This window comes from Notolabrus celidotus, chromosome 17 (assembly GCF_009762535.1).
Source record: "Notolabrus celidotus isolate fNotCel1 chromosome 17, fNotCel1.pri, whole genome shotgun sequence".
Lineage (NCBI taxonomy): Eukaryota > Metazoa > Chordata > Actinopteri > Labriformes > Labridae > Notolabrus > Notolabrus celidotus.
In genome coordinates, this window is record NC_048288.1 from 4921825 (window position 1) to 4947589 (window position 25765).

General features: G+C 41.8%; 1 protein-coding gene across 1 annotated transcript in view; it reads left to right on the forward strand.

Annotated features, from left to right (window-relative positions):
* LOC117829367 (trichohyalin-like) overlaps positions 1–25561 on the forward strand; it is a 151585-nt gene extending 126024 nt beyond the window's left edge. Inside the window, exons 22-27 of the mRNA XM_034706999.1 lie at positions 10813–10922; positions 12536–12610; positions 14208–14301; positions 14404–14444; positions 21293–21395; positions 24489–25561. Of these exons, the coding sequence (XP_034562890.1) occupies positions 10813–10922; positions 12536–12610; positions 14208–14301; positions 14404–14444; positions 21293–21395; positions 24489–24740 (675 nt within the window). The 3' untranslated portion in view covers positions 24741–25561. The remainder of the gene's footprint in view (positions 1–10812; positions 10923–12535; positions 12611–14207; positions 14302–14403; positions 14445–21292; positions 21396–24488) is intronic.
* Positions 25562–25765: the final 204 nt, after the last annotated feature.

Sequence of the window (25765 nt, forward strand, 5' to 3'; positions counted from 1 at the left end):
GTATTTGTTCAGCGTGTGTGTGTGTGTGTGTGTGTGTGTGTGTGTGTGTGTGTGTGTGTGTGTGTGTGTGTGTGTGTGTGTGTGTGTGTGTGTGTGTGTGTGTGTGTGTGTGTGTGTGTGTGTGTGTGTGTGTGTGTCCTTGTGTCACGTCACCCTCAAACACAGCTCATTAGGCCACACTGCTGTAATTCATTTGAATGATGGGTCGGACAGTCGAGCAGACAAAGTGGACGATTTTTCTCATGTTGTCCATAACTTTGTGTGTCCTTCGAAGCTGCTCCTCGTCTTTATTCACCCACAGAAGGTCGAGGGTCTGTTTTTCTGTCTCGTAGATGCAGTTCATGTTGGGATGTTGGGGGCAAAGAAGGCATGGTGCTTTTAATTAAAGAGCAAGAATGAAGCAAAGAGAAACATTGATATTAAAGCTGTTACGCTCTCGTTCTTTTGTCAAGTCAATTATAGTTTTCTGGACATCGTTGACAAAATGGCAACAGTTTTAACAAGATGCCATCGCAAATTCATGTCAGTTGGTCAAGTTCAGACTCTCCGCTTTGTGTTTCTGACCTTGGTCAAGGTTCAACCTACTTGAAAAAAAAAGAGATTAAATTAGTCTTTACAAATCACACCAGCCTCTCATTTAACAGTGTCTAATTTTTTAAAGTAAGTAAGAATGCTATTATTGTGATTATTGAAGGCCAACCTTTAATCATCTCACCTTTGCTGCAGGTTTGACTAAAACCCTCTTCGCAGATTCCAGGAGAGCTGTGTAATATCACTCTATTCAGAGCTGCTCTCATTCTCAGGATGAAAGAATAAAGAGTTATTAGTTTAAAGTGATATGATTAATAATGTCAAATTGGAAACTATTGAACGAATCTTTCTTTTTCATTTCACCATTTTGCCACATCACCATCTCACCATCTTTTCCTATTCTGTGCGAGTCTTTCAACTATATATTATGCCCTACATTTCATATAAAGGCCTCTGTTCAGCAGAAAGTCTGACTTATTTATATTACAAGTGAATGGAATGATTCTCACTTTTGTCCCAACATACTTTTAACTGCACTGAGTACAGACATAGTTTCCTCAGATTCAATCAGGTATGAGAAATCTTATATCAACTCTTCTTACGGCGTTGTGTTGTTTTTCAAAATTTGAATGCTGAAAAATCACTGATTAAGAAAAAGAGATGTGCATATTGAAGTAGAGAGTTATGTATCATGAAAACTGTTTGGTTGTGTAAGTGAGCGTCAGTTTCGTCAGCGAAAATGATGACGATAAATGTCCGTCAACTTTTTTCCAAGTTGAAGTTGATGACAAGCTAAAGCAGCTTCATCAAAAAACTAAAAAATGACACTAGTATGTTTTGTTTTTTATGAACAAGACAAGACGGGACTAAAATGTATGTTGTGGACCGTCACGGCTGAATTCCTCCGTGTCCGGTCCGTCTCCGATCGCTCACAGCACCAGATCTTATAGGTTTCTATTCAAGTCAATGTGTTAACTTCCACTGGAACCGCTCCATTGCGTTCCGGCTGCGTCTCTGATCCGGCAGGTCGGAGTCCTCCGGATCAGATACACAAGACTTCTAATTTTTGCCGAATGCCGGAGCACGACACATCAATCTCAACCATAGACTGTATAAAATATGGACGTAGTATCTGTGACGTCACCCATCTGTTCCTGAGAGCTGTTTTGAAGCAAATCGACAGCAGCAGCCATATTGGTAATGCGGAACTCAACTAGGCAGAGTGTGACGTAGTGTGAGCCTCTTAGCCAATGGCTGTGTGTTCCCGACCGGGAGTCACGTCAGTCATGTCCTTATTTGGGCAAAACTCATAATCTTAATATCTTCTTAACCGTCACGTTAGAAAAAAAATCACCCCCCGTACAGTGTGTGCCATTAGAGAGATTAGCTTTGTAGGGCCAAGACGTTTTTTGAACCAGGCTGTAAACATGTTTATTAATGCTGCAAAGATCGTCTTTTTCCCATTCCCCATTGATCTCAACAGAGCAGATGGAGCGGGACATGAAGTCAGGCACCAAAACCAAATGAAAACATCTAGTTAATTTTCAGAATAAAACACTCTGTGTTATCACCAGATTGTATTTCACTTAACTACAACAACAAACCAAAGTCATGATGAGCGGAGCCAGGCCTGGAGTCAACAGGTCAGAGGTTTTCAGAGGACCAGAAAGACAACATGGATGAGGAGAGGAGGAGGAGGAGAATCCTTGATTCAGTAATTACTGCAGGAAAACTTCGGTCACATGACTCCAGCTGTCCGGCGGTCCTGCTCCGTTCTGTGTTCTGAAAACGCAACCTGTGGGTGTTGACGGACGAGAGAGTACGGAGCTGGTGGAAGTTAGACATTTGAAATTCGTGACTTTCTTCCACACAGTGTACAAAATGTCACTTGCATCTTTCTTATTTTCATTGATGACTTTTTCTCATGCACGTCAACAACAAATCAACAACAAACTACTGAAGTGACATCTGTTTAATTTTTGACATTTGCTCGTTTGGTGACATGTTGGAGAGCATATTTAGTAAGACTTTTCACAGTTTTGATCAACTCGGAATTGTCAAAGATGAAGATACAGCTGAGCAGGTGAACTGTAGGCTCACCTGTCACCACAGGTACAGTAGGGGACCATCATAAAGGTGCAGAACAGTCCTTTTATAGACTAAAAAGGACTCAAATGTGACAAGAGCTATCTGGTGTTTTTATCCAAAGACTTAAATTAAGACTAACTCTACGACATGATAATCTAAAAAGCTGCTGCAGGCTGGTAACCTTGACTACTTCTCATCGTTAGTCTGCGCTGACAGGATTCCTTCACATTCACATCTGTTGCTTTTATTATAAGAGGCTCTGATAAATACAGTCATAGAAGCTGTCTGATACTGTTTGTGTCCACTTCAGTGCTGCTCCTGCTCTCCTTCAACAGGTTTCCCTCAGATCCTGAGAGGGGCTGAAAACCTCAATTACATTTTTAAAAGTTCAGGGTCAGAGTTCGGACTTCATTAGTTGATGATTTAGACTACTTTCTACCTTTTTGAGAATATTGGCTTCATGAATGTCTCTGGATTTGGTTTTTACTTTATGGGAGAAGTCATCCAATTAAAAACACACATGGTGCACTTTGTTCAAGTCTGAATGAAAGTCTTTCATTTTAGGGTAAACAAGTCTGACCTGAAATGACACCAATTATAGGATCAATGTTAATTTTTACGTGCTTCAGAAAGTAATAAGTTATAATAGAATGAAAGAAGAGTCGTTTCAATAGTTGTCCTGCAATGTTTACACAACACTTGAACCTGCAACACCCTCAACTCCTGGACCAACCCTATAACAGACACTACAGATCACCATGTGAATGATGCCGCTTTAAATCTGACTTGAAATTGAAATTCATGCATTTATTATTGGTTATTTACATTGGAGTGCTGCCTCAGAAACTGTAGACTGATGTTATAGCTATACAGGCCAGCTTTTCTTTAGCAATATATAATTTAATCAATCAATCGTATTTGTATAGCGACAAATCCCCAAAAATGTTATTCTCAGACTCTTTCCAAACAGAGCAGGTCTAGACCGTACTCTATGTTCTATTATTAATAAAGACCCAACATCAAGACAGGATAAGATCCAGTCCCATCTTACAGACAGGACTCAGTCTGATCTCATCTTAATCCACCATGAGCAGAGCACTTTGCAGCATTTAGCAAGTTATAGTGGCAAGGACAAACTTCCTTTAACAGGCAGAAACCTCCAGCAGGACCAGACTCATGTTAGACACACATCTGCTGAGACCGTGTTGGAGAGAGGGATAGAGGGAGATGAAGAGAGAGAGAGATGATAGTGGTGAGAAGAATGGTAGAAGTTGTAGTACTATCTGTTGCCACTGGTGTCCAGCACGCCCATATCAGCTTGAGTCTGGAACGTCCACAGCAGCATGAGGTCCAAGGCAGCAACTCAGAGTAGCCTATTAGACAAGGGAGCTTTTCTATAGCAAGGGTTCACCTAACCTGAGCTGTGTCTTTGTTTACCTTTTCAAACCATCGTTCATTTTTCAATTCAGCAACAAAGTCTGAGTCTGAGTGTATTTGTAGTCTTAACCATGTCATCATTCTTGTTTAATGTCCTCTGTACTTTGCATGAGATGGCCGAAGAGGACACTGATTAAATCTGTTCATAAAGGTACTTTGGCTGAAGGGGCCTATCACTCTTTTATTACTATATATTTTAGAACCATATTTTTTAAATAAGTTCATAAGTTGTACTGGTAAGTGCCTTACTAAAAAGTCTTGGAAAAAATTGTTTAAATAAAATGTTTTAAAAGTGATTCTGTCACCAAATTAAATGAAATGTGTTTGGGTTTTTTTGCCATATCGACACCCCTAGTTTGAATTGATACTTAATTATTACAGAACATACATAATACCTTCTCTGCATGATGATATTGATCATTTTTTACTCTCTCAGGTTACAAATGATTGTTTTTCAGTAAAAATTAAACCTTACAAAACCCAAATGTTATCTAAGAAAAACATCCTTATCCAACATCCAACTTTTCAGAGATAAATGCTGTTGAAAATGGCAAAATAATTATCTAATTTAAAAACAGTCCTGTGTTTCCAACAAATACACGATACCTGGTGGACTGCTCAAGTATGTTTTCAGATTAAATGCTGATTTACCATATTTTTTATTATTATTTTAATCCTTATGAGATCACAATCCATGATCAATGATATAGATGATTAGCATTTATCATCCTACTCTGCCCCAGGGCCCGACACACTGCAGGGGATTGGAGAGGGAGGTCATTCAGTACATCCCTCCTGTTAATGCACTGACTGAAGTGTCACGTCTTACACTCAACATGAACCTTCTCATGCTGCTGTTTTCAAAGCTTAGTGCAGCTGGAGGCTGCTGATCTTATTTTGCACTAGCTTAGCTTAGAATCACTGTGAACACCTCACCTGTTGTGATAACGCTAAATCAACTGAAACATTTAAAACGAGAGTGGTGTTATTCTGGCATCGCCATTAATGTGAATCAAGATCAGACATATACAGGAGAGAGGAACAGTTGGAGGTGGACAGGCTGCTGTGTGTGTACGATCATAGTCTGTATAATAAATGGACGTAGTATCCGTGACGTCATCCACCTCTTCCTGAAGCGCTGTTCTTCTTCAGCCAATCGCTGATGGGTGCCATATTGGAAATGCTGAACTCAACCTAACATGTGTCCAGCTAGTGTGAGGTAAATCAAGTCAGCTGTTCCTCTCATAATGGAAGACTTGTAATCTTAATATATTCTAAACTGCTGAGTTATGAAAAAATTCAGCCCCCGTTCAGTGTGTGCAGATCAAGAAATGAGCTATCCAGACTACACTTGTCTTTTGAACCAGACTGTAAACATGTTTATTTCTGCTGTAAAGATTGGCTTTTTTGAATTGGTGTGTATGTGGTTTCCTGTACTTCCGGAGCCAGCCTCAAGTGGACACTCGAGGAACTGCAGCTTTTAACACTTCCGCATTGGCTTCAATTCTCGTAGCCGGAGGTTGCCGCTTGGTACAAAGAGCTGAAAGCTGAAAAAAAGAGAGCAAATGAAAGTTGTTTGTGAACGCACTCTGGAATAAGTTAGAAAACAAAACTCAATTTATATATAAACTGAACTGATAATAGAAATAATAGATGGATCACTTATTCTGAGGGAAACTGCAGTGTGATCAGAGGTTCAGTAAGCAAGGTGACACACTGAACATGGTATAGACTAATCTATGTCTCCTTGGAGAATCCATGAATTGAAAAGAGACCTCCTTGACGATGGAGCTTCATCTGACTGAGAAGTAGTTAGGAAACTCCTACCAAGGCTGTTAATGTCGTCGTGCTCATGCAGGCTAGATGCAAGATAGGGGACTTCAGTAATGGCAGCCGCTGATAAACAACCCAGCAGCATGCGTAGGAGAGTGTATGATGAAAGGACTTGGGGAAAGGAGTCGGGCCATGCAGCAGCAGATGAAGGTAATTAAAGAAGCCATCATCAGCATCATTAATATGCTAGATCTGCCGTGGCCCACTGACTAGTCTAATGGAGAACATGTCATCATCGTCACCATTAGGGAGAGTGGGACACACACAAACACACGCACACACTGTCTTAATGTTGGGTCACGCCATGATTATCGCCATTAAGCCTAGAGTGAGAAGACCTGCTTAGGAAAACCTCATTCTCTGCTGCCATCATACACTCACATGCACGCATACAGTACACACACACACACACACTCACACACACATAGCCGCAGATCTTTAATTCAGACCCTGTGAGTGATAAGTATGCATATTTAAGTGATGTCAGGCCTGTTGGGTCTTTTAATTAGACAGAATGAATGAATGTTTTATAAAAACGTGTTTAACAATAAATGTGTTCATTAATTTGATGAGAGGATGTGCTCTGATGAGCTGAGTGGAACAGAGTAATGGCTCGTATTCGGCTCCAGCGGTTTGATGGCGGTGGAAGCAACAACCAGGCGATCTGTTTCTGATTTTTCCCTCATCTTCATTTTCAACTTTTTTTCTTTCCTGAAAAGTTCACTTTGAATTATGTTTATCCTGAAGCCTTGGACAGTTTGCTCTGTTTCAGTAAAAAAAACAGCACTTTTGTCCTGGTGCTGTGAAGCTAATGTGCAACGTGATACCCGTCCACAGCTTCTCCACGGAGAATAGACAAGATGGAAAAGCCATTGACTCCAAAAGTGCCTCTGATCTTTTTTTCTCTTCTGTCTGCAGGTATGCTTTGCGGTTTGTTGTGAATTACATTCAGATGAATAAGTTCAGAAAAAGATGGTGAGTGCACAAAGTCCATCTTTCTTCAACAGAAAGTGTGGGCTGTGGACAACTTGGCCTTCTATCAAATTGAAAAATTCTACAACAGCAGCTGCAAAGATGCTGAATTCTTCTCCAGCACCGTGTTAGTCGACTCATACTCTCCAGCTTAAACCTGAGAGGAGCGCTGGTATCACCAACTTGGTTATAAGTGTCCCAAATGCATTTTGTTGCCCCTTTTAGCCCCCATCATCAGCTAAAATATTTGTGCAACAAAACCAATCTAAATGTTAAGCAGGTACGCTACTTTACTCCTCCCCCCGCTTGCAATCGCACCTCTTTTGTCCCCTTTCTGTAAATGTCTCTCTCCCTCTCCCTCTCTCACACCACCCCTCCTCTTTCTCACACACCCTTTCACTGCCTCCCTTGACACTGGTGGAAACAGAGTGATGGTGTGTAATTTAGTCATAATCACAACATCAGACTTGCGCTGCGATTTACATCCCTCCACCAGGCGAGCCAGTCAGACAGTCAGGAGGGAGATGTTAATGTGAGACCACAGGTAATTACTGTCATTACAGCGTGCACAGAGACTGCTGACGCGTGTGTGCGCGTACATGCGCAGGAGTGTGCACATGCATGAGTTCTTAAATCGTGGGAGTTGACATTTTTGCGTGCTTCGTTAATTGTGGATTATTTACACGTGTTTTGATTCACAACAGAAACTTCCTTAACATCAAATGTGTGGATGCACGAGACAAAACAGGAATCAAATCACAAACAACATAAGATTCAGAGTGTTTATGCCCCTCTTGATAAATGTAATTATAATTGATGCTCTGACTCAGTTTACTTTTCAAATCCAATGATTTTCTTGATTGAATTCTGCTGTTCCCTCAGTGTTCCTTAATGGCTTTATTTGCTGAAATGCAGCTCGTCCTTAAAATATAATTAAGAGTGTAATTCTTCATCATCTGAATTATTGATAATCTGTCACCGTCGTCTTCACAACTTCCTTTTACATCTAAGGCTGCCCAGACTGTTGTTTGTTGAGGAATTACTCTCTGAACTGAGCTTTCTCTCTATTATCTCGCATTGTAGTGACATACTGGAGGTCTCCCGAGCATCATGTCACAGATTCTGTCAACCTCAGACAAAGTCAAACCGTCTTTCTTTGACCTTTGCCTCACTTCCTTCAGCTTGGACTTATTCCATTCAGACAACTCGTGCGTTAAGGTTTCAAATGTTTACAGCAGCATCAGACTAATATTTAGTGTCTCGTCACTCTTTGCAAATTTGTCTCACAGAAATGAGAGTGATTTGATCAATTAAGCCCTGATCAGAGCCTGCAGGTGGATACTGGGGATGTGGTGTGGCTGTAAGTAACAGCAGGGCAGTGGTGACAATGACAGAGCAGAAGAAGAGACCAGACATTTCCCAGTTTAAGGGCCTGTGTCCACTGACAGCATTTCTTTACACTGGCAGCAAAACCAATTTACTGTAGTTTGGTGTTTTCAGCTTGCAGCATCTCCAGCACAAAAACACCCTTGATGCCAGCGTTTCTTGTCACTGTTTACTCTCAGTTTTAAATGATTCAACTTCTGGATCACTGTCGCTCAGGTCAGTGTCAGTTTTCCACCCATAAGCAATCAGAATTAAGAAGGGGCTGGATTTCTGACGTCAGTTTTGTCAACAACCATGATGGGGGTCCATATAGAGGAGAAACTAACCACACTTTATTTAAAGGTGCAGTTTCCATGACTGGAGTTGCTGCTGCAGCTATAAGACTTAACAACTGTTTTGTATGTTTTCTTTGTAAAAACCTATTGAACAAAAACAAAACAGACATAATGGTTACTACTAAGGGAGGTGAAAGTGCAATGGAACAACTTCTCAATCAATCAATCTTTATCTGTAAAGTGCCAAATCCCAACAAATGTTCTCCTCAGACTCTGTCCAAACAGAGCAGGTCTAGACCGTACTCTATTTTCTATTATTAACAAAGACCCAACATCAAGACAGGATCAGATCCATCTTACAGACAGGACTCAGTCTGATCTCATCTTAACCCACCATGAGTAGAGCACTTTGCAGCATTTAGCAAGTTACAGTGGCAAGGACAAACTTCCTTTAACAGGCAGAAAACTCCAGCAGGACCAGACTCATGTTAGACGCACATCTGCTGAGACCGTGTTGGAGAGAGGGATAGAGGGAGATGAAGAGAGAGAGAGATGATAGTGGTGAGACGGATAGTAGTAGTTGTAGCAGCTGGAGTCTGGCACGTCCACAGCAGCAGGCTGTCTACGGCAGAGATCCAGAGGAACCTACGAGACAAGGGAGCTCAGGGAAACAAGAAAGGTCTATAGTGCAATAATTGATAAAGTAATCGGCTCTTAAAAACACATGTAAACATGTTTAATGCTGCTATCAAGATAAGGGGAACTTAAGATTTTTGCACTTCCTCACTGGCTTCATTTTAAACATCCAATCATCAATCCAATGATCGTTGTGATTCTGAAGCATTCTGTGTTATTTAGTGAATGTGCTGACTTATCGTCTTTTTTCTTCTTCTGAGGACACAAACCCAACACTATTATTTGCATTAATGAAACAAGACACTTCTTAATAAATAATGTTGTAGTGTTCCTTTTACATTCTCTGAAGAAATACACATCGAAAAATGTTTAAAGGAAACATTGAAAAGTAGTTTTCAGTACAGATAAAAGCATCACAATCTTACTTTTGATCAGTTATCCATCGGTTCACATTCGTCAGAAATAGAAATAGATGTTGCTCCATCTGTTTTGTGCTGCAGAACATTTTAACATAATCTGCCTTCACCAGCCCGGCTATGACGCCTCATTCAGAAAGAACACAGAAGCAAAAGCTAAGGTATCTCCATCTCAACTGATACCTATATTTTTGTCATAGATATGTGACCATTTGAACTGTAGATCTGGTGTTATGATGCAGTCATCAAAAACCAGCTTACCTCAAAGACATTTCAAAATAACCTTGAAGTATTTGACCTCTGGCAATGAACAGGGTTATATTTTAATTTTAATTTAAAGGTTAATAAGCAGTAGTCCTACATCTCATTCAGGTGTGGCCTGCAGTATTTGGACACACTGTTCAACCACTGATAATTACAAGTAAATATGAAATATTTATCAATATTATTTGTGAAATGACATTCACAACACACAACCACACAGATTCAGCTCCCACAGCAGATGCTATTTTGACATTTTAGGTTAATCATGTGACATTTTTGGTCACCTAAATCATGGGCCACATATTTAAAACTTCTTTTCCCATGTTTGCCCAAGTTTTTACGGAAAGATTGGATGTTATATCAAGGTGTTTCCATGTCGATAAAGGTAATGTGTCAGGGTCTCCAGAGTTTAGGCCTGGAAAGGTCTGTGCTGATAAGCAGAATGAAAAAGTCAGCAGTTTGGCCAGAGCCATCCCATTCCTGTTTTCACCCCTCACCTGTCTGCTCCTCTCTCCAATCTCCTCTTCTGCTGCTCTCCCCAATCCTCCGTCTTTCATCCTTTGCAACTGCTTAATACCTCGCCCTGCTATTTATACCTGTGTCTGCAAATGCCATCTCTTTCATCCCCCATTATTCTCCATTTACCTAATTTCCTCATGTGTTAATATTGTATGCTGTTTTGTGACATTTATTTTCACCTTGTCCTTTCTTTAAATCTATCAGAGTCTCATGTAGCTCTATTTTACCTTTCTTTGTGTCACACCGTTGGCTCCCTGCACCACACATACACTTGTGATGGATGTTAATTGCTTAATTAACATAATTTCCTCAGAACAGTTCTCAATAATGGAGAGCAAATTGGGCCACCAGTTATTTTTCAGCATGTAGGTATTTGAGGAAAATGTGAAAACAAACTTAGCCCAGCATTTTACCTTGTTGCATATCACGTGGACAATTCTCTCTGTGATTTTAAGGTGGAAACACTCCGATCAGAGCTGGAGGGGACAAAGTCTGACAACACAAACCTTCGCCACGAGAGCCAGCTGGTCATGACGAATGTGAACCGATGGATAACTGATCAAAAGTAAGATTGTGATGCTTTTATCTGTACTGAAAACTACTTTTCAATGTTTCCTTTAAACATTTTTTGATGTGTATTTCTTCAGAGAATGTCAAAGGAACACTACAACATTATTTATTAAGAAGTGTCTTGTTTCATTAATGCAAATAATAGTGTTGGGTTTGTGTCCTCAGAAGAAGAAAAAAGACGATAAGTCAGCACATTCACTAAATAACACTGAATGCTTCAGAATCACAACGATCATTAGATTGATGATTGGATGTTTAAAATGAAGCCAGTGAGGAAGTGCAAAAACCTTCAGTTCCCCTTATCTTGATAGCAGCTTTAAACCTGTTCACAGCTGCTTATAGAATACAGTTCTAGTCTCAAAAGCCGATTTCTTTATCAATTATTGCACTATAGACCTTTCTGGAGTCCCTGAGCTCCCTTGTCTCGTAGGTTCCTCTGGATCTCTGCTGTAGACGTGCCAGACTCCAGCTGCTACAACTACTACTGTCTGTCTCACCACTATCATCTCTCTCTCTCTCTCTCTCTCTTCATCTCCCTCTATCCCTCTCTCCAACACAGTCTCAGCAGATGTGTGTCTAACATGAGTCTGGTCCTGCTGGAGGTTTCTGCCTGTTAAAGGAAGTTTGTCCTTGCCACTGTAACTTGCTAAATGCTGCAAAGTGCTCTGTTCATGGTGGATTAAGATGAGATCAGACTGAGTCCTGTCTGTAAGATGGAACTGGATCTGATCCTGTCTTGATGTTGGGTCTTTGTTAATAATAGAACATAGAGTACGGTCTAGACCTGCTCTGTTAGGAAAGAGTCTGCCGAACGTTTGTTGGGATTTGTTGCTATATAAATAAAGATTGATTGATATATAATATATGGTGGGTTCATTTCATTAAGAATCCTCCACTTTGATTATACCAAGGCTCAGAGTTGTGCATAGATCTACATAGTGATCAGACACTCTTGTTTGCCACAAGGCTGAACTCCGCCTCTCTGCTAGTTTGTAACCAATCAAAAGCTAGGTCTAGTTGGCGTTTCCAATATGATACCGACTTCATAACGCCTCCTCTCAAACTATGACTGATGTCAATGATACGTGCAAGATTCACTCAATGATCATTGGTTGAAACAATGTTTACGAGACTATCTCATAGACAGTATAAAATATGGGCGTAGTCTATGTGACCTCACCCATCGCTCTCTGGAGAGATGTTATGGTGCCCAAAGATGGCAGGCCACATATTGGAAATGCTGACTCAACTGACTTTTGATCGTCTTTAAAACAGGCAAAGAGGTCTTGATATGATCTTAGCAGCTGCATTTTAAGAAAGTTCACTCTTTGTACAGTGTAACAAAAAATAAAATAGCTTCATAACCAACACTTTTTGTAGAACTGTGTTTTAAATATGTTTAATTGTGCTGTGAAATTGGACGGTTCAACACAAGACCTTGTCTTTTGCAGCTATCCTCAAGAACTGCAGTTTTTTTGCACTTCCACAATCACTTCATTTTCAGTACCAGAGGTTGCTGCTGGTTAATCCATCCTCCTTCATAAAACTCTTACCTTTGAAGTGTAACAGCTTTCCTTTAGTTTTCAGATGTCTGTCTTCTCCTCTCAGGTCCTCCAACAAGAGCCTCACTGCCCAGATGAAGGCCCAAAACAAGGTGCTGCTAATCATCACAGAGGAGAAAGAGTGGGTAGAACATTCAGGTTTAAGGTTCTTGTTATTGAGTGAGTGTGTCTGAAGCCTGAGAGGTTAAATATTTCACTAAAGGCGACTATTAAAGGTGGGCAGAATACCTCCGCTCACATCACCTGCTGATTTGGTTACCTTCTCTACCGGAGGAGTGTGATCAGAGTATGCGAGTGTGTGTTTCAGTGTGTGTCTTTACCAAGCGGCAAACTCCGGTCTCAAACGATGAAGCCAATGCGGAAGTGGTATAAACTGCAATACATCGAAAATCCGCTTGAGGCTGGCTGCAGAAACACCGGAAACCACGTAGACATGAATGGGAAAAAGACGATCTTTGCAGCATTAATAAACATGTTTACAGCCTGGTTCAAAAAACAGATTCGCCCTACAAAGCTAATCTCTCTAATGGCACACACTGTACGGGGGGTGAATTTTTTTCTAACATGACGGTTAAGAAGATATTAAGATTATGAGTTTTGCCCAAATAAGGACATGACTGACGTGACTCCCGGTCAGGAACACACAGCCATTGTCTAAGAGGCTCACACTACGTCACACTCTGCCTAGTTGAGTTCAGCATTTCCAATATGGCTGCTGCCGTCAATTTGCTTCAAAACAGCTCTTAGGAACAGATGGGTGACGTCACAGATACTACGTCCATATTTTATACAGTCTATGGTCTTTACCAAGTAAGAGTGATTCAGACTGACTCTCTGATTCACTCACACCTGACAGTCAATCTGCATGTCTTCATCATCGTGACTCTTACACACACTCACACACACGTAGGTGAACACAGACATGGGGCGTGACATATTCCTCTTTCCAGAGATCAAAGCAGTCTAGCCGTCTTCTGTCATGCTAACCCCCCCTGTGGTGCCGTACTTCCCTCAGCCCCGCCCAGCAGCAGCGGCAGCAGCAGCCGCACAACTGTCTGTCTGTCTCCTTTTCTCTCTCTCCCTCTTTAAACTCACCCTCAGTGTTTGTGTGTGTGTGTGTGTGTGTGTGTGTGTGTGTGTGTGTGTGTGTGTGTGTGTGTGTGTGTGTGTGTGTGTGTGTGTGTGTGTGTGTTTTGTTCTTATTTTTTTGTTATGCTAACCTGTAGCTATACTTAAAGTCTTTCTGCACCTGGAACACAAGAGCTGCATAAAGTTGTATTTCAAAGAAGTTTCCCTTCTTCTACTTTAAATAAACAGAGAAGCTTCCTCTCCCTTTAAATTCATTTTAGCCTCTTGATGTCTCATAAAGTTAAATCAGTGAGAACTTCTGTCAGGAGTTTTTGACAGGGAGCATCGATTGTCTGGTGAGATATGTAAATAAATAGCCACAGAGGTGACTAACTAATGGCTATGGAGGCATAGCATTTCATTATATGGATGAGGATGTGTGTTTGTGTGTTCGGAGATTCTGCCTAGTTCAAGGCCCTTTAGAAGCAGAGAGGCACAGACAGCATTGCCGTTCTGCAGCGGGATAGTTTGCCTGCCATGTTAACAAGCGTCTCTTGATGATAATGGATGTCTGTCTTTCCCTGTGTGTCTGCCTCTCCGTGTATATTCCTCTGTTTAACTACGTCTCTGCATCTCTCTCGCTTTGGCAGACATCTTCAGGAGGCTAATGACACGCTGAACGCGGAGGTAAAGAGACTGAAAGAAGTGGCGAACGAGAAGGAGAGAGACGCGGAGCGCTTCAAGGTGAACAAGTGCAGAGTGGAAAAACTGACGAACAAAGACGGGAAGAGTAAAAAGAAGGCGATCACAAACAGGTTCTGTTTTTTTGTTTTGTAATTGTTGCAGGCCAAGATCCGAGACCAAGGCGCCCTTCAGGATGAGAGTAGGTGAGTCATGATTGTGTGTGTGTGTGTGTGTGCGTGTGTGTGTGCATGCGTGACCGTACATATAAGTGCATACATTTATGTGCTTCCAGCAGCTGATCAGAGTTTAGCATTCACATCTGACAAAACAGTGCCCAACCTGTTTGGCTCTTTCACACACAATCTAGCCTGAACAAAGCTGATGATGATAATAACAGCTGGAGTGCCAACTTGTGAATGAAACACCCTGTGGGCTAAGCCACCTGTGTGTTCCTGTGTTCCTGTGTGTGTGTGTGTGTGTGCATGTGTGTGTGTGTGATGTCTCTTCTTTAATCAGAATACGTTATTCATGCTGGGCCTTTAACAATGATTACACTCCAATCAACAGCCCATCCTCTCCTGCTTGCCACCCCCATGGCTGTCAAACAGCATTCATCAATAGAGAGGAGATATATTTATTATGTTCATTAAGGCCATTAAAGTGAATGTGGCACAGATGGGATTGGCTGACGGATGGATGTGAGAAAGGAAAGTGTGTATGTGCGGTGCAGGGTATTTGTGGGGGGCACCTGCCTGTGGCGCTGTGCTCCCCTCACCCCCTGTGTGACCCCCTGAGGTCTCCCTCATTAACAACCCCCCTCCCCTCTTTCCCACCTCACACACATGCACACACTCATGTTGCAGCCCCTCCCCTAACGAAGCGGCAGGCTCTGTTTCCAAAACGGATCAGATTTGTTTTGACTGGGGTAGGTTTCCAATGCTATTCAAAGCTGTCAGTCATTTTAATGATATCATTAAGGGGCCGCGACAGAAAGATGAATCGCTTTTCTTTGTCTTTCGCTCATAATTGCGAATGAGCGAGAGAGAGAGGGGGAGAGAGGGAGAGGGAGAGAGAGAGAGGCAGTTCATATAGATGTATGCATAAGAAGGGTTTTGATTGAGCGAATATAATAACATGGAGTGAGATAAAAACAGTGAATGAAAGCCTCTTCCATAGTGTCTCCTTCTCCATTCTCTCCTTTTCCTTTATTATGAGCATTCCTAATTTATTTCATTTCATTATTGCCACCCCCCCTCCCCTCCCCTGCTCTCCTACCCTCCTACCCAAAATGCCATATGTATGAAAATCATACATCTATAAGGCAACAGATATGTCATGATATTTGCATGGCAGCCGTATACATTCAGTGGATAAATCTCATTACTGGTGGCAAAGGGGATATCTTTTCTGTGTCGTTCTTCTGCTGCTATCACTGACAGCGATCAACACGGTGTGAAGGTTTTGTCATTAGATATGCCTTTATTAAAGAAGTTTATTATGATTACACGGCCTACTGTTCCAGAGCAGCATGAGTGCCACGGCTTCACATGGGGGGATGACATTTTGCTCCACAGAAAGGTGGGGGGAGATAGAAGGAGGAGAGAAATTTAGATTCACGGTCTAATATTGTTTGCTACAAAGTTCTTCAGAACAAAACAAATGTGTTCCAACAAATTCAATGTTAAAGTTTGCACAATTTATGGGTTATTTAGCTCTGATGACTTGCAGTGAATCAGATGTGAGTCAGAAGTTAAAGGGACAGTTCGTGTTTTTGCATAGGGGTATGAGGTACTTGATAATAGTCAGTATATCACCCATAGAAGGGCTCAGTCAGCTCGGCCCCTTGTAGATAAACCAGGCGACTGAAGCTAGACTATGAACCCTACAGACAGGGTCATTTTTTAAGACATAATTTAGCTCTTTGTAAGGAATGTGGACCCAATCATTTTGCAAGTGTGTGCTATATTTAGCACACTCAGCGCTTTAATTTGCAGCCAGAAGGCCCATTTGTTCCTCTGCCTGCAGCTACTGATCAGCTGTTTGAGTCTGCACACTTCAAAACTACAACCGCCCTCAAACAAGACTCAACAGAGAGCAGGAGAGATCCTAAGTTACCTGGTGGTGCTGGTCTGTAAACTGTGAGCCCATGAACTCAGAGAGCTCCTGCTTTCAGGAGTGGGACGCTGTTATAACAGTACTTCAGGACCTTTCTGAATCAGATGATACCAGCGGCTCACATACAGTCTGCATCACTCACCATCCAGAGTTCCTTGCTTCGTTTAACGCTGCTGTTTTACCCGCTTTCTTCAATTTTCAGAAGTTAAATCCAAAAACAAGAAGGGCCGTATGGAGGTGCATCTTCAGAGCAAGTCTTCCTTTTGTTTTCATTGCATAGTGACATAAACTATGATCTATGTGATATGGTTACTTCATCAAAATACTGTCGGTGTTAGTTGCTGAAGGGGAAGTCTAAGCTGAAATAACAATAACCAGATGATATTCAGCATCTGTAGCTTAAAATGACCTGAAACGTAGATGCACTGATATCAGAATGCACAATATGGAAGCGTACTGGGCTGAAGTCAAGTTGATTAATACATCAAAGACCTGAACAAATGATCAGAGCACTACAGGCAGAAGAAGATGTATGCAAACTTGAATGGTGATGAAAATGCTTTGAATATCCCGTCCCTGTTCTTTGCCTGGTTTTTTAAAGGGCCGGAGTTCACCGGTATCCCTTTTGGTTAATTGACTTATTGATGACCAGTACCTCATGCAACCCCTCTTTTTCAAAATAATACTAATAAGAAAATAATTCCTCAAGGGGAATGTCCTTGACACCTTACTGATATCCGTCAGTGCCAAAGCTTTGGCCAAAACACACTTGTTCTGGCGCTGCTGCAGCAGAACCGTCATTATCTGGCTTCAGCATGAAAAACAGTGGGCATCACTCAACTGTTGGCACAAAGCAGCAAATAAACAGCTCAGAAAACTGAGGAAGGAATAAGAGAGCTGCATGCTCTGAGATCTGGAGCACACATTCTTATAAGAGCTTTAAAAAGAAAGGGGCTGCATAATGATTAAGAGGTCCAACTATGACCATAGCCATGTGTCCATATCTCAGCTTAACAGATCTATTTCATTGGTGTTATGGTGCTTTAAATCATCCCAATGTTTTGTAACATTTGTAGCAGCTTAAGTATTTCTTCTCAGTGTTTCCTTTCCAGGTAGAAGTTCATATTTTGTGTCTTTAAAATCAGCATATAAACAGTAGAAAATTAGAACTATTGATATACTAGTCATAATAGTCAGATAAAAAAATGTCTTTGAAGAAGCAATCCTTATTTATATCAATCCAAACCCATCAAAACCCTCAGGTCATCATCATTTTCCACATTGTTCCTGGTATAACTGTCTCTAAGATGCTCCTGCATGTGTACTGTGATGCATTTTAAAAAATATTCCTGCTGCATGATACAGGCGGTTTGTTCCAGCTTTCCAATCCTCCAGAAGAGTATACGGTGAGGCAAAAACTACAGCCCACATGACACCTCTTAAAAATTGAAAAAAAGGCTCCTGCATGAGTGATGGAGTAATGTGCGTGTTGTAAGACCATGTGATATTAGGCTTGCATCAAGAGGCAACCTCTGGTTTTAAAATATGAAGCTAATGAGGAAGTGTTATAAACTGCAGTTCATCAAGCGTCCACTTGAGGCTGGCTGCAGAAACACCAGAAACCACATACACACCCATTCAAAGAGGCTGATCTTTACAGCAGAAATAAACACGTTTACACCCTGGTTCAGAAAACAGTTTTGCCTAAATAAGGGCATGGTTGACTTGATTGACTGTAGCTGCATTTCAAATATGGTAAACGTGGACCGTAGGCTTCAAAACTCTGCTTCAGAACCCAATGGTGACGTCACAGAGACTCTGACCGTTTATTATTCAGTCTATGGTTTGCACCAAAATTCAAGTTTCAACGACAAGAAAATATGTCTTGTGTGTTCCCGTTCTTAAATTTATTACAGTAAAACCAAGAATAGAAGTAGCACTGGTATATTTTGTAGTGCTCCAAGAATGAAAAAGGTCTGAACTTTGTTCCTGCATGAAGACTTCTGTTGTCTTCAGCAATGTGCAGTTTCTATGCAGATGTGAAGCTCTTTCTAGAACCATGCATGGCATTGCCACCCTGCCAGTTATCCATGTGTTAGTTAACCTCAGAGCTTGGTAGCATTGATAGTAGTGAGGTACAGACAGACCCACTGCCCATGACTAAATCTCTAGACTCTGACCAGCTCCCTCTGCCGGTTACTTGTCGTCTTGAACTGAAGAAACTTTTCAATCAAACCAGCGCTTCAAAAGGTATTTTAACGTCACTTAAATTAATTTAAAAAACAAACAGTAAAATATAAAAAGTGATGTCACAAGCCTGACCCGCCTCGATCCAGCTTGCTTTGCACATTACAGTGGTTTCTTGCTTCTTGGAGCGCCATCTTCAGTTTAAAGTACTGCACTTCAGTAAGTGCACTTCAAACTGGTATATTATTCACATGCATGTATATGAAGCAGCTCACATTGATGAAAAAAAACTTATTAAAGTCTTAATTTTTATGAGTCTGTTTTTAAAACTTTCTTCATTCACACTATCTTAAATGATATCTGAACACTCTAAAGTTTCAGTGCACATTGAAATGCATCGAGGAGCAGAAGCAGAGATTGATGTTGTTTGCTGTGACTGTCTGGCACAGCCCATGTGGGGGAAGCGCTCATAAAGCATCAGGCTTCATCAGTCGCACCACTAACAATGTGCTTCCAATTAAGAGCAGCCAGTGATCACAGCGGAGGATTTGTACAAACACTGGGAGCCGGAATGACAGAGAAACAGAGAGAGGCGATAAGAAGGCGTCTGTGTGAGCAGACAGACGAGCCTTGCATAAAATCTGAGATGAGAGCAGTAAATAAGAAAGATGAGAGTGAGATTGGAGCGAGAGAGAGAGAATCCATGTAGTTTATTGCCTGGTTTAGAGAGCATGGCAGCTTGGCTTTGACACTAATGACTGTAATTAGACACACACTGATTGGGTTAGGCTGCTAATTACACACATCCGTGTTTGCGTGTAAACACAGGAACACATGTTTACACGGGCGCCGTGCCAAGTGCTCGGCGCATCGCTGCCTCCTCTCATCGGGTGCATAAATCTCACACAGTTGTCTCAGCTGCGATGATGTTTCATGATCTGCTGAGGAGCACATTAACATCCAGCAAAGAGTTTAAATCATGGGGGGAATCTGGGGAGATGTGACGCTGTGGATTTTATGGAGTTGGCTGGTGCATAAAGTTAATGTTTTTCAGTCGCCGCAGCAGAAATGCATGGAATTTATCTTTTCAGAAGCATTTATAATTTTAAAGATCAAAGGAAGTTTCGGCATTTCTTCTTATTAATGTTCTTTGTATCATCATTATGGTGTGAAATTAAAAGATTCAGAAGGGTCAGCTGCAATTACGTTCACTTTATGAATGTCATTTTCAGGAAATGAGGTTTCTGGAAAAAAAATGCTTACATCGGACAAGCTTAATTATTTTGTTGGTTGAAAGGCAGCGAGGCAGATTATGTTCTGTCAGAGGGAGTACATATGGATTTCTTTAATAAGATTTCCTCACAGTTCATCCGTACATACGTGTAAATAAGTATCTATTTATTTGTTTTATGTTTTTATTTAGTCTCCATCATTGATTTATGATTAAAACAGTGATGGTGGTGACAGATACGGCTGCACATAAAGGATTCTTTATTATCAGAGCTGAGCTGTGACTGGTTTCATGTTTATTCTTTCATTGCATAGAACAATGTTTCATTCAGAGCCCTAGCTGTGCGTCGTAGCTCAAGGTTTCATCATTAACTTTTTAAGCAGTCGTTCTTCTTCGTTGGTGTTACTGCCACTATAGTTGCGTTGTTGTTATCGTGTCTGGATTGAAGTCTACCATGGATGGTTACGAATACGTGGAAGCTACTGTCCCACTAATGAAGCTCATAAACTTTTCAGGCTAATATGTCACATCACATATTAGCCTCTCCCTCAAGTGTCTCCTCAGATCTTAAATGTTTTAAGTTACGGCTAATAGGGCCAAAAGTTTCTATGAAAGCGTGTGTGTGTGTGTGTGTGTGTGTGTGTGTGTGTGTGTGTGTATGTGTGTCATCTCAGCCCCTTCCACAGGAACAATGATGCCATTTATTAGCATTTGGATGAGCATGCGCGTCTTCTCAACTGAAGCAAAACGGGACCGTCTTTCCATCCGCCGCTCTGATAGCAAATCCCAGCTTGCTCTTTTACAAGAAAATTAACATAGGGGAGGTACAGTGCTACTTTAATGGGCTAAGAAGTCTTCAATAAAGTATTTAGAAGGGTTTTTTTCTCCGAATGCTAACTGGACAGGTTCACTGGGGCATGAAAGAAAGAGCGTAAAGCGGGGGCAGCGAGCTCTTCAGCCCGCACAGAGCACCATTATCCACCGTCGTTAATTTAATAGACATTCCTTAGTCAGCCCTGAGTCTGGAGATAGCAGACCCCAACATTTGTTTGTCATTTCCCCAAACGTTTTTAATAAACAGTTAAAATCTTAAATGGCTTCTTGTACTCTTAATGTTCCCTGGCTGCGGTTGCGTTCGTTTTGTTTTTGTACTTTTTCTCCCGGTTTTATGTGCGCTTTCATATATAATTTAATGATTCCTGGAACCCATTTGCTCACCCATCTTTGAGTTTAGTAATAAGTTATAATGAAGACGGTTATAATGAAGATGATGTACTTCAACTTTTTTATGTCCCAGATTCTGAGGACAGTTGATTGAAAGGATTTGTCTTGAGATGCAGACGATTGTACGGAGATATCAGATTTTAAAATGTGCTCCAAATGTATTTTATTGAACAGAACAGTGAGTATCAGACACCAGCTGGAGAGTAAAGTTTTATTTTCTGCTTCTGAATCGACTGCAGGTGCAAAGACTTTCTGATGAGCAGATCATTTCTCATGTTTGTGTTTGTTTTACAGCCTGGAGAAGCAGGGCTGTGTGGCTCGAAACCTCTACAAAATCAACGACATCCAGACCAGACTGTGGAGCAACCTAGAGGCCGTCGGAATGCTAAATCAACAAGTAAGCACACACACACACACACACACTTACACACACACACCAGGTCCTTGCAGTCCTTTTACCCATCAGATACAAACACACACCCACACACCGGCCCACCTGCTGTTGAGCTCACACAGAAGAGGAAGCTTTCATGCGTCCAACTTCAAACACACACACGCACTTACACACAGGCGCACGCAGACATCCATTTCCTCTTCCTACGATAAAAGTGAAAGTCGGCAGAGAGGGTGGGGGTGTGCACGCAGCGTGGGGAAGGGGGGACAAATCGTATCGGGAAAAAGCAGTGACGTTTCTTTCCACCGGTAAATGATTTCCCTTTCATGAGACTGAGAGAGGGATGTATATCAATACAGGCGCGCTGATCTCTCCGTGACAGCGTAGGGAAATGGCCCGCTGTGATAAAACAATGTGGGGGGAAAAAACACAGAGGAATATTCTGAGGAAAAGCTGACATTTTTTACTTGTGTTGAACTTCACAAGAGTCAACAAATCACCAAAGGAGAGACAAATCAAAAGTACTCCTCAGCCCCCTCAGTTCTCCAAAAACTCCAGGGCCTGGGGAACGGCTCACCCGACTTTTGTTCGTCTGTGGAATGGCCCGCTGATTGACGGGCTACGACGAAAGCTGGAACTTGTTGAAGTTTTTATGTAGTGTTGTGTTCTGTGAAAAAGCAGATGGCACTAGCTGCATGTATGAGGCAGAGGAAGGAGAGAGACGGAGAGTAAGAGAGAGGTGTTGTTTAGCAGGTCAGGTGTGTAATAGCACCTCTTAATCTCTAGTGTGAATCATTACACATATCGATCCAGCCTGGACAGTCTGCACACACAAACATACGAGCACAGGTGGAGAGGATGGGATATAGACTGGTCATTTACACAAAGCTATTTCCTTCACTGTCCACCGAACACACACACTGGAACACTTACATACACACTTACACACACACAGATATCAGTAAAGAAGCTGAATGGGACGTCTCAGTTTATCTATGTGAAAGGCGTCTGGTTATAAATCGGCTCTGTGTCTCTGCTTCAGATCTCATTCACTCACAGACACAAACTGGATCGCGTCTTCCTCGCTCACCCACAGGCGCATATTAACACCCGCTATAACAACACACACACACTCGTGATTTCCATCCCACTGTCAGGCAGATTTCACGCAAACTTTTTGAAATGTCACACAAAATCAGAAGCGAATTAAGTGATTTTTCCATCAACTGGGGTGATTATAACGTGGGGCGAAAAAAAAAACAAGATCCTCTGAAGAGCTGATTAGCATGAGAAGAGGTGTTGTTGTGCTTCAGTGTCAGACAGTGGCCAGGTTGTTTCATGCTTTCATGCAGAGATAGAGCTCACCAGTGTCCCCTCCTCTAAGCGATGGTGGTTCCAAAATTCACAAACTTTTCAGTCGACAAATTATCCTCTGACAACAGAGCTCAAAATTGAGGAACTTTTTCAGCTGACGAGAACACATTTCCTTAACGTTCGCTGTCACGATGAAGCTTCCCTCGCTCTTTATTTTCATTAATTTTTATAAGTACTTGAAACCCAGCTTTTCAACTGAACACCCGCGTGCAGCAGTACCCCCTCCGCGTCTTTCACTCTGTCTTTTTTCCCTTTCTGTTCTCCCCCCCCATTCATGCACATCCTTTTCATCCAAACATATGCACACCAGTTCACCCGCAGTATGTGAGGGCTGAGGAGACAAGCTGTGATTTCTAATTTCACCCCCCTCTCTCTTGCAATTAGAGAAGCATCCTGAGCATCCAAAGAGGAGGAAAATTAAACAGGTCTCTTTGAATATACGGTTAATTATAAATGTCAACCTCAGTGTTTTTCATCAAGGCGCTCTATTGCTTATGGCGTCACATAAAATGAACACGTTGTTGGAATTTTGCCCGTCGAATCTGGCAAATTCTCTGTAAGCGTCTTAGGAGAGTTGTGACACATCAACATGTCATTGGCTCTTCCAGGGTTAAGCCTCAGATCTGACTATTTAATACATTTGCTCAGATTTAAAAAGCAGGTTTCTGTGTGTGTGTGCGTGCGTGTGTGTGTGCGTGCGTGTGTGTGATGTCTGGAAGGGTAACATTAGCAGAAAAGTCCGGAAACATGTCTGTCTCATCTCCGCTCGTGTTCCTCTCTCACACTAACACACACTGAGACACTTGTGCGCACATACACACACACATGGCCAGACATGTCAATGTGACATCATTCTTTAACCACAGCTTTCACACAGACACACAGACACACACACGCGCGATGAAAAACAGATGTGGATGAGTGCAACTGTCATTACCCGATGTGTCTCCTTGTCTCTCCATCCTTTAATTTCTTGTTTTACTCGTCTTCTCACAGCTAAAAATACATGATTTCAAACCCTGTCCTCTCTTTTATCTGCCTTATTACACTTTGCAGTCTGGCACATTTTGCATATAATTACCACGCTGTACAACAAATGTAAATGCTAATATTTTTTCGCATTTAAAGCTGCTTTTTAACTCACACTCCTCCCTTGCTTTTACCCAAATGTCCTTGTCATAAAAATAAAACACCCTCAATTTAGCTGCTCTGTAATTGTGTTTCAGGGGGCCCAATCATGTTCTGACGATGTGCGATTTGTTTTGAGTCACGGGTGATTTTGTGTCAAATCGACCTCTAATGATCGCTCAAATTGGCTGTTTTCATGTCGAAATTTACACCGTCGCATGACTCCCACTTGCAACCATTTCAAACTGTGAACACAATACTCTCCTGAATCCCGCTCGCAATTTTTCCATTTGCATTCCTTTTTTTTCCAACAGGCATGAAAGTAACTGTGAAAGATGAATTAAGCCGGTAATGGGATGTCAGCTACATCATGGGCTTGATAGCTGTTGACTTGTGATGGTTGATATTTACTGCAAACTTCACTTTATCCTTTTTCTTTATTCTGCTGATCAAACTGAATAAATTAGATCTTTAAAAACTCTGAACTTAAATCTGGTTCCTCTCTCTTCTGTGTGACCATCACACCTGAAGGTCTCTCTACATGTTACAGTCTTTGTCTTTATGCATATGTCTCCGCTGTCTTTCTTCCCCCAGCTGAACGCCCTCAGCAGAGAGAACAAGCGCTTGCGTAGGCAGCTGGAGGAGGAGAGGTCCATACGTGGACGAGCAGATGAGCACCGCTCCTCCATCCACCTCCCTCTCTCCCTCAGTGCCCGCCCACTTCCTCCCTCCACCTCCTTACCCTCATCCTACCGCCGCCCACCTTCCCCAAGCTTGGACACGGCGACAAGGGACATTCGAACCCATTCTGTGCCGAGTGGAGCCGGGGCCTGTGGGACCAGGTGAGTCACAGGCTTTGGGTGGAGTGTTCCGGAGAAAGGCGGACTGGCTCTCTGGAAGATGCTCGGTCTGGGAGCACGAGCAGGGACCTGATCAAATGAAGCCCCCTGAAGACTTTGACCTGTCATGACTTTTTGACCTGCAGCTGCTCACCAGGGAGCTCGCACGGTATGAGGTTAATGTCCTGCAGGTCAAAGTCAAGTCCCAGGGTGCTTTTTGCCTAAAGGGGGCTTGAGAAGCGGCGAATGATGGAATTTTATGAAATCATCAAAATGATCACTACTCCTATACCATGAGGGCGTTTATCCCGAGAACAAATTAACATTTCCCTTATACCTTGAAACATAAAAAAACTACTGATTTCATCATGTTGCAGCACTCAGAGCAGAGGTAGCATACAACACCAGCTCTAACTTTTCAAGCTGCTGTTATTTTACGATGAAACCGAAGCACTCAGCACTAAAGGAGTTTATTCTCTGCACTTCTTTTTAAACCAGCAACACAGCTGGTGATCTGTAATCAGTCTGCAGCGTTATTTGTCTTACTCCAGAAAGAGTCATGCTTTGGATAAATGACGGACAACACATCATCAGTATCCGCAGACATACCTCAGATTGGATGTAAATGGAGTTACACGTCTCTGATTACGCTGCAGCTGGGCGCCATGTGTGTCTTTATGCGTGAGCACATTAATATCTGCGTGCTTCTCTGTGGATAACTGTGGATGACTGTCTACATGTTGTTATTGTTATTGTAGATGCTGTAAAAATATATATTTATTGATTTTACTCACTGTCGTGTTCGAGCTTCTGTTGGAAAGACTTAAAATAAAAGCAGATAGATTTCTAAGCGGCTGTACGTTTCTCCACACTTTGATTTAATCTGTCATGTGCCAACAATTTTATTATGCTATCAGGTAGACACGCCACACGCTGGCAATACATTCAAAGAGTTTTAAATGACTGCAGAGGCAAACACTACTAAGAAGTAAAAGCATCTCTTAAGTCATTTAAATGTGTTTTTAACAGAGA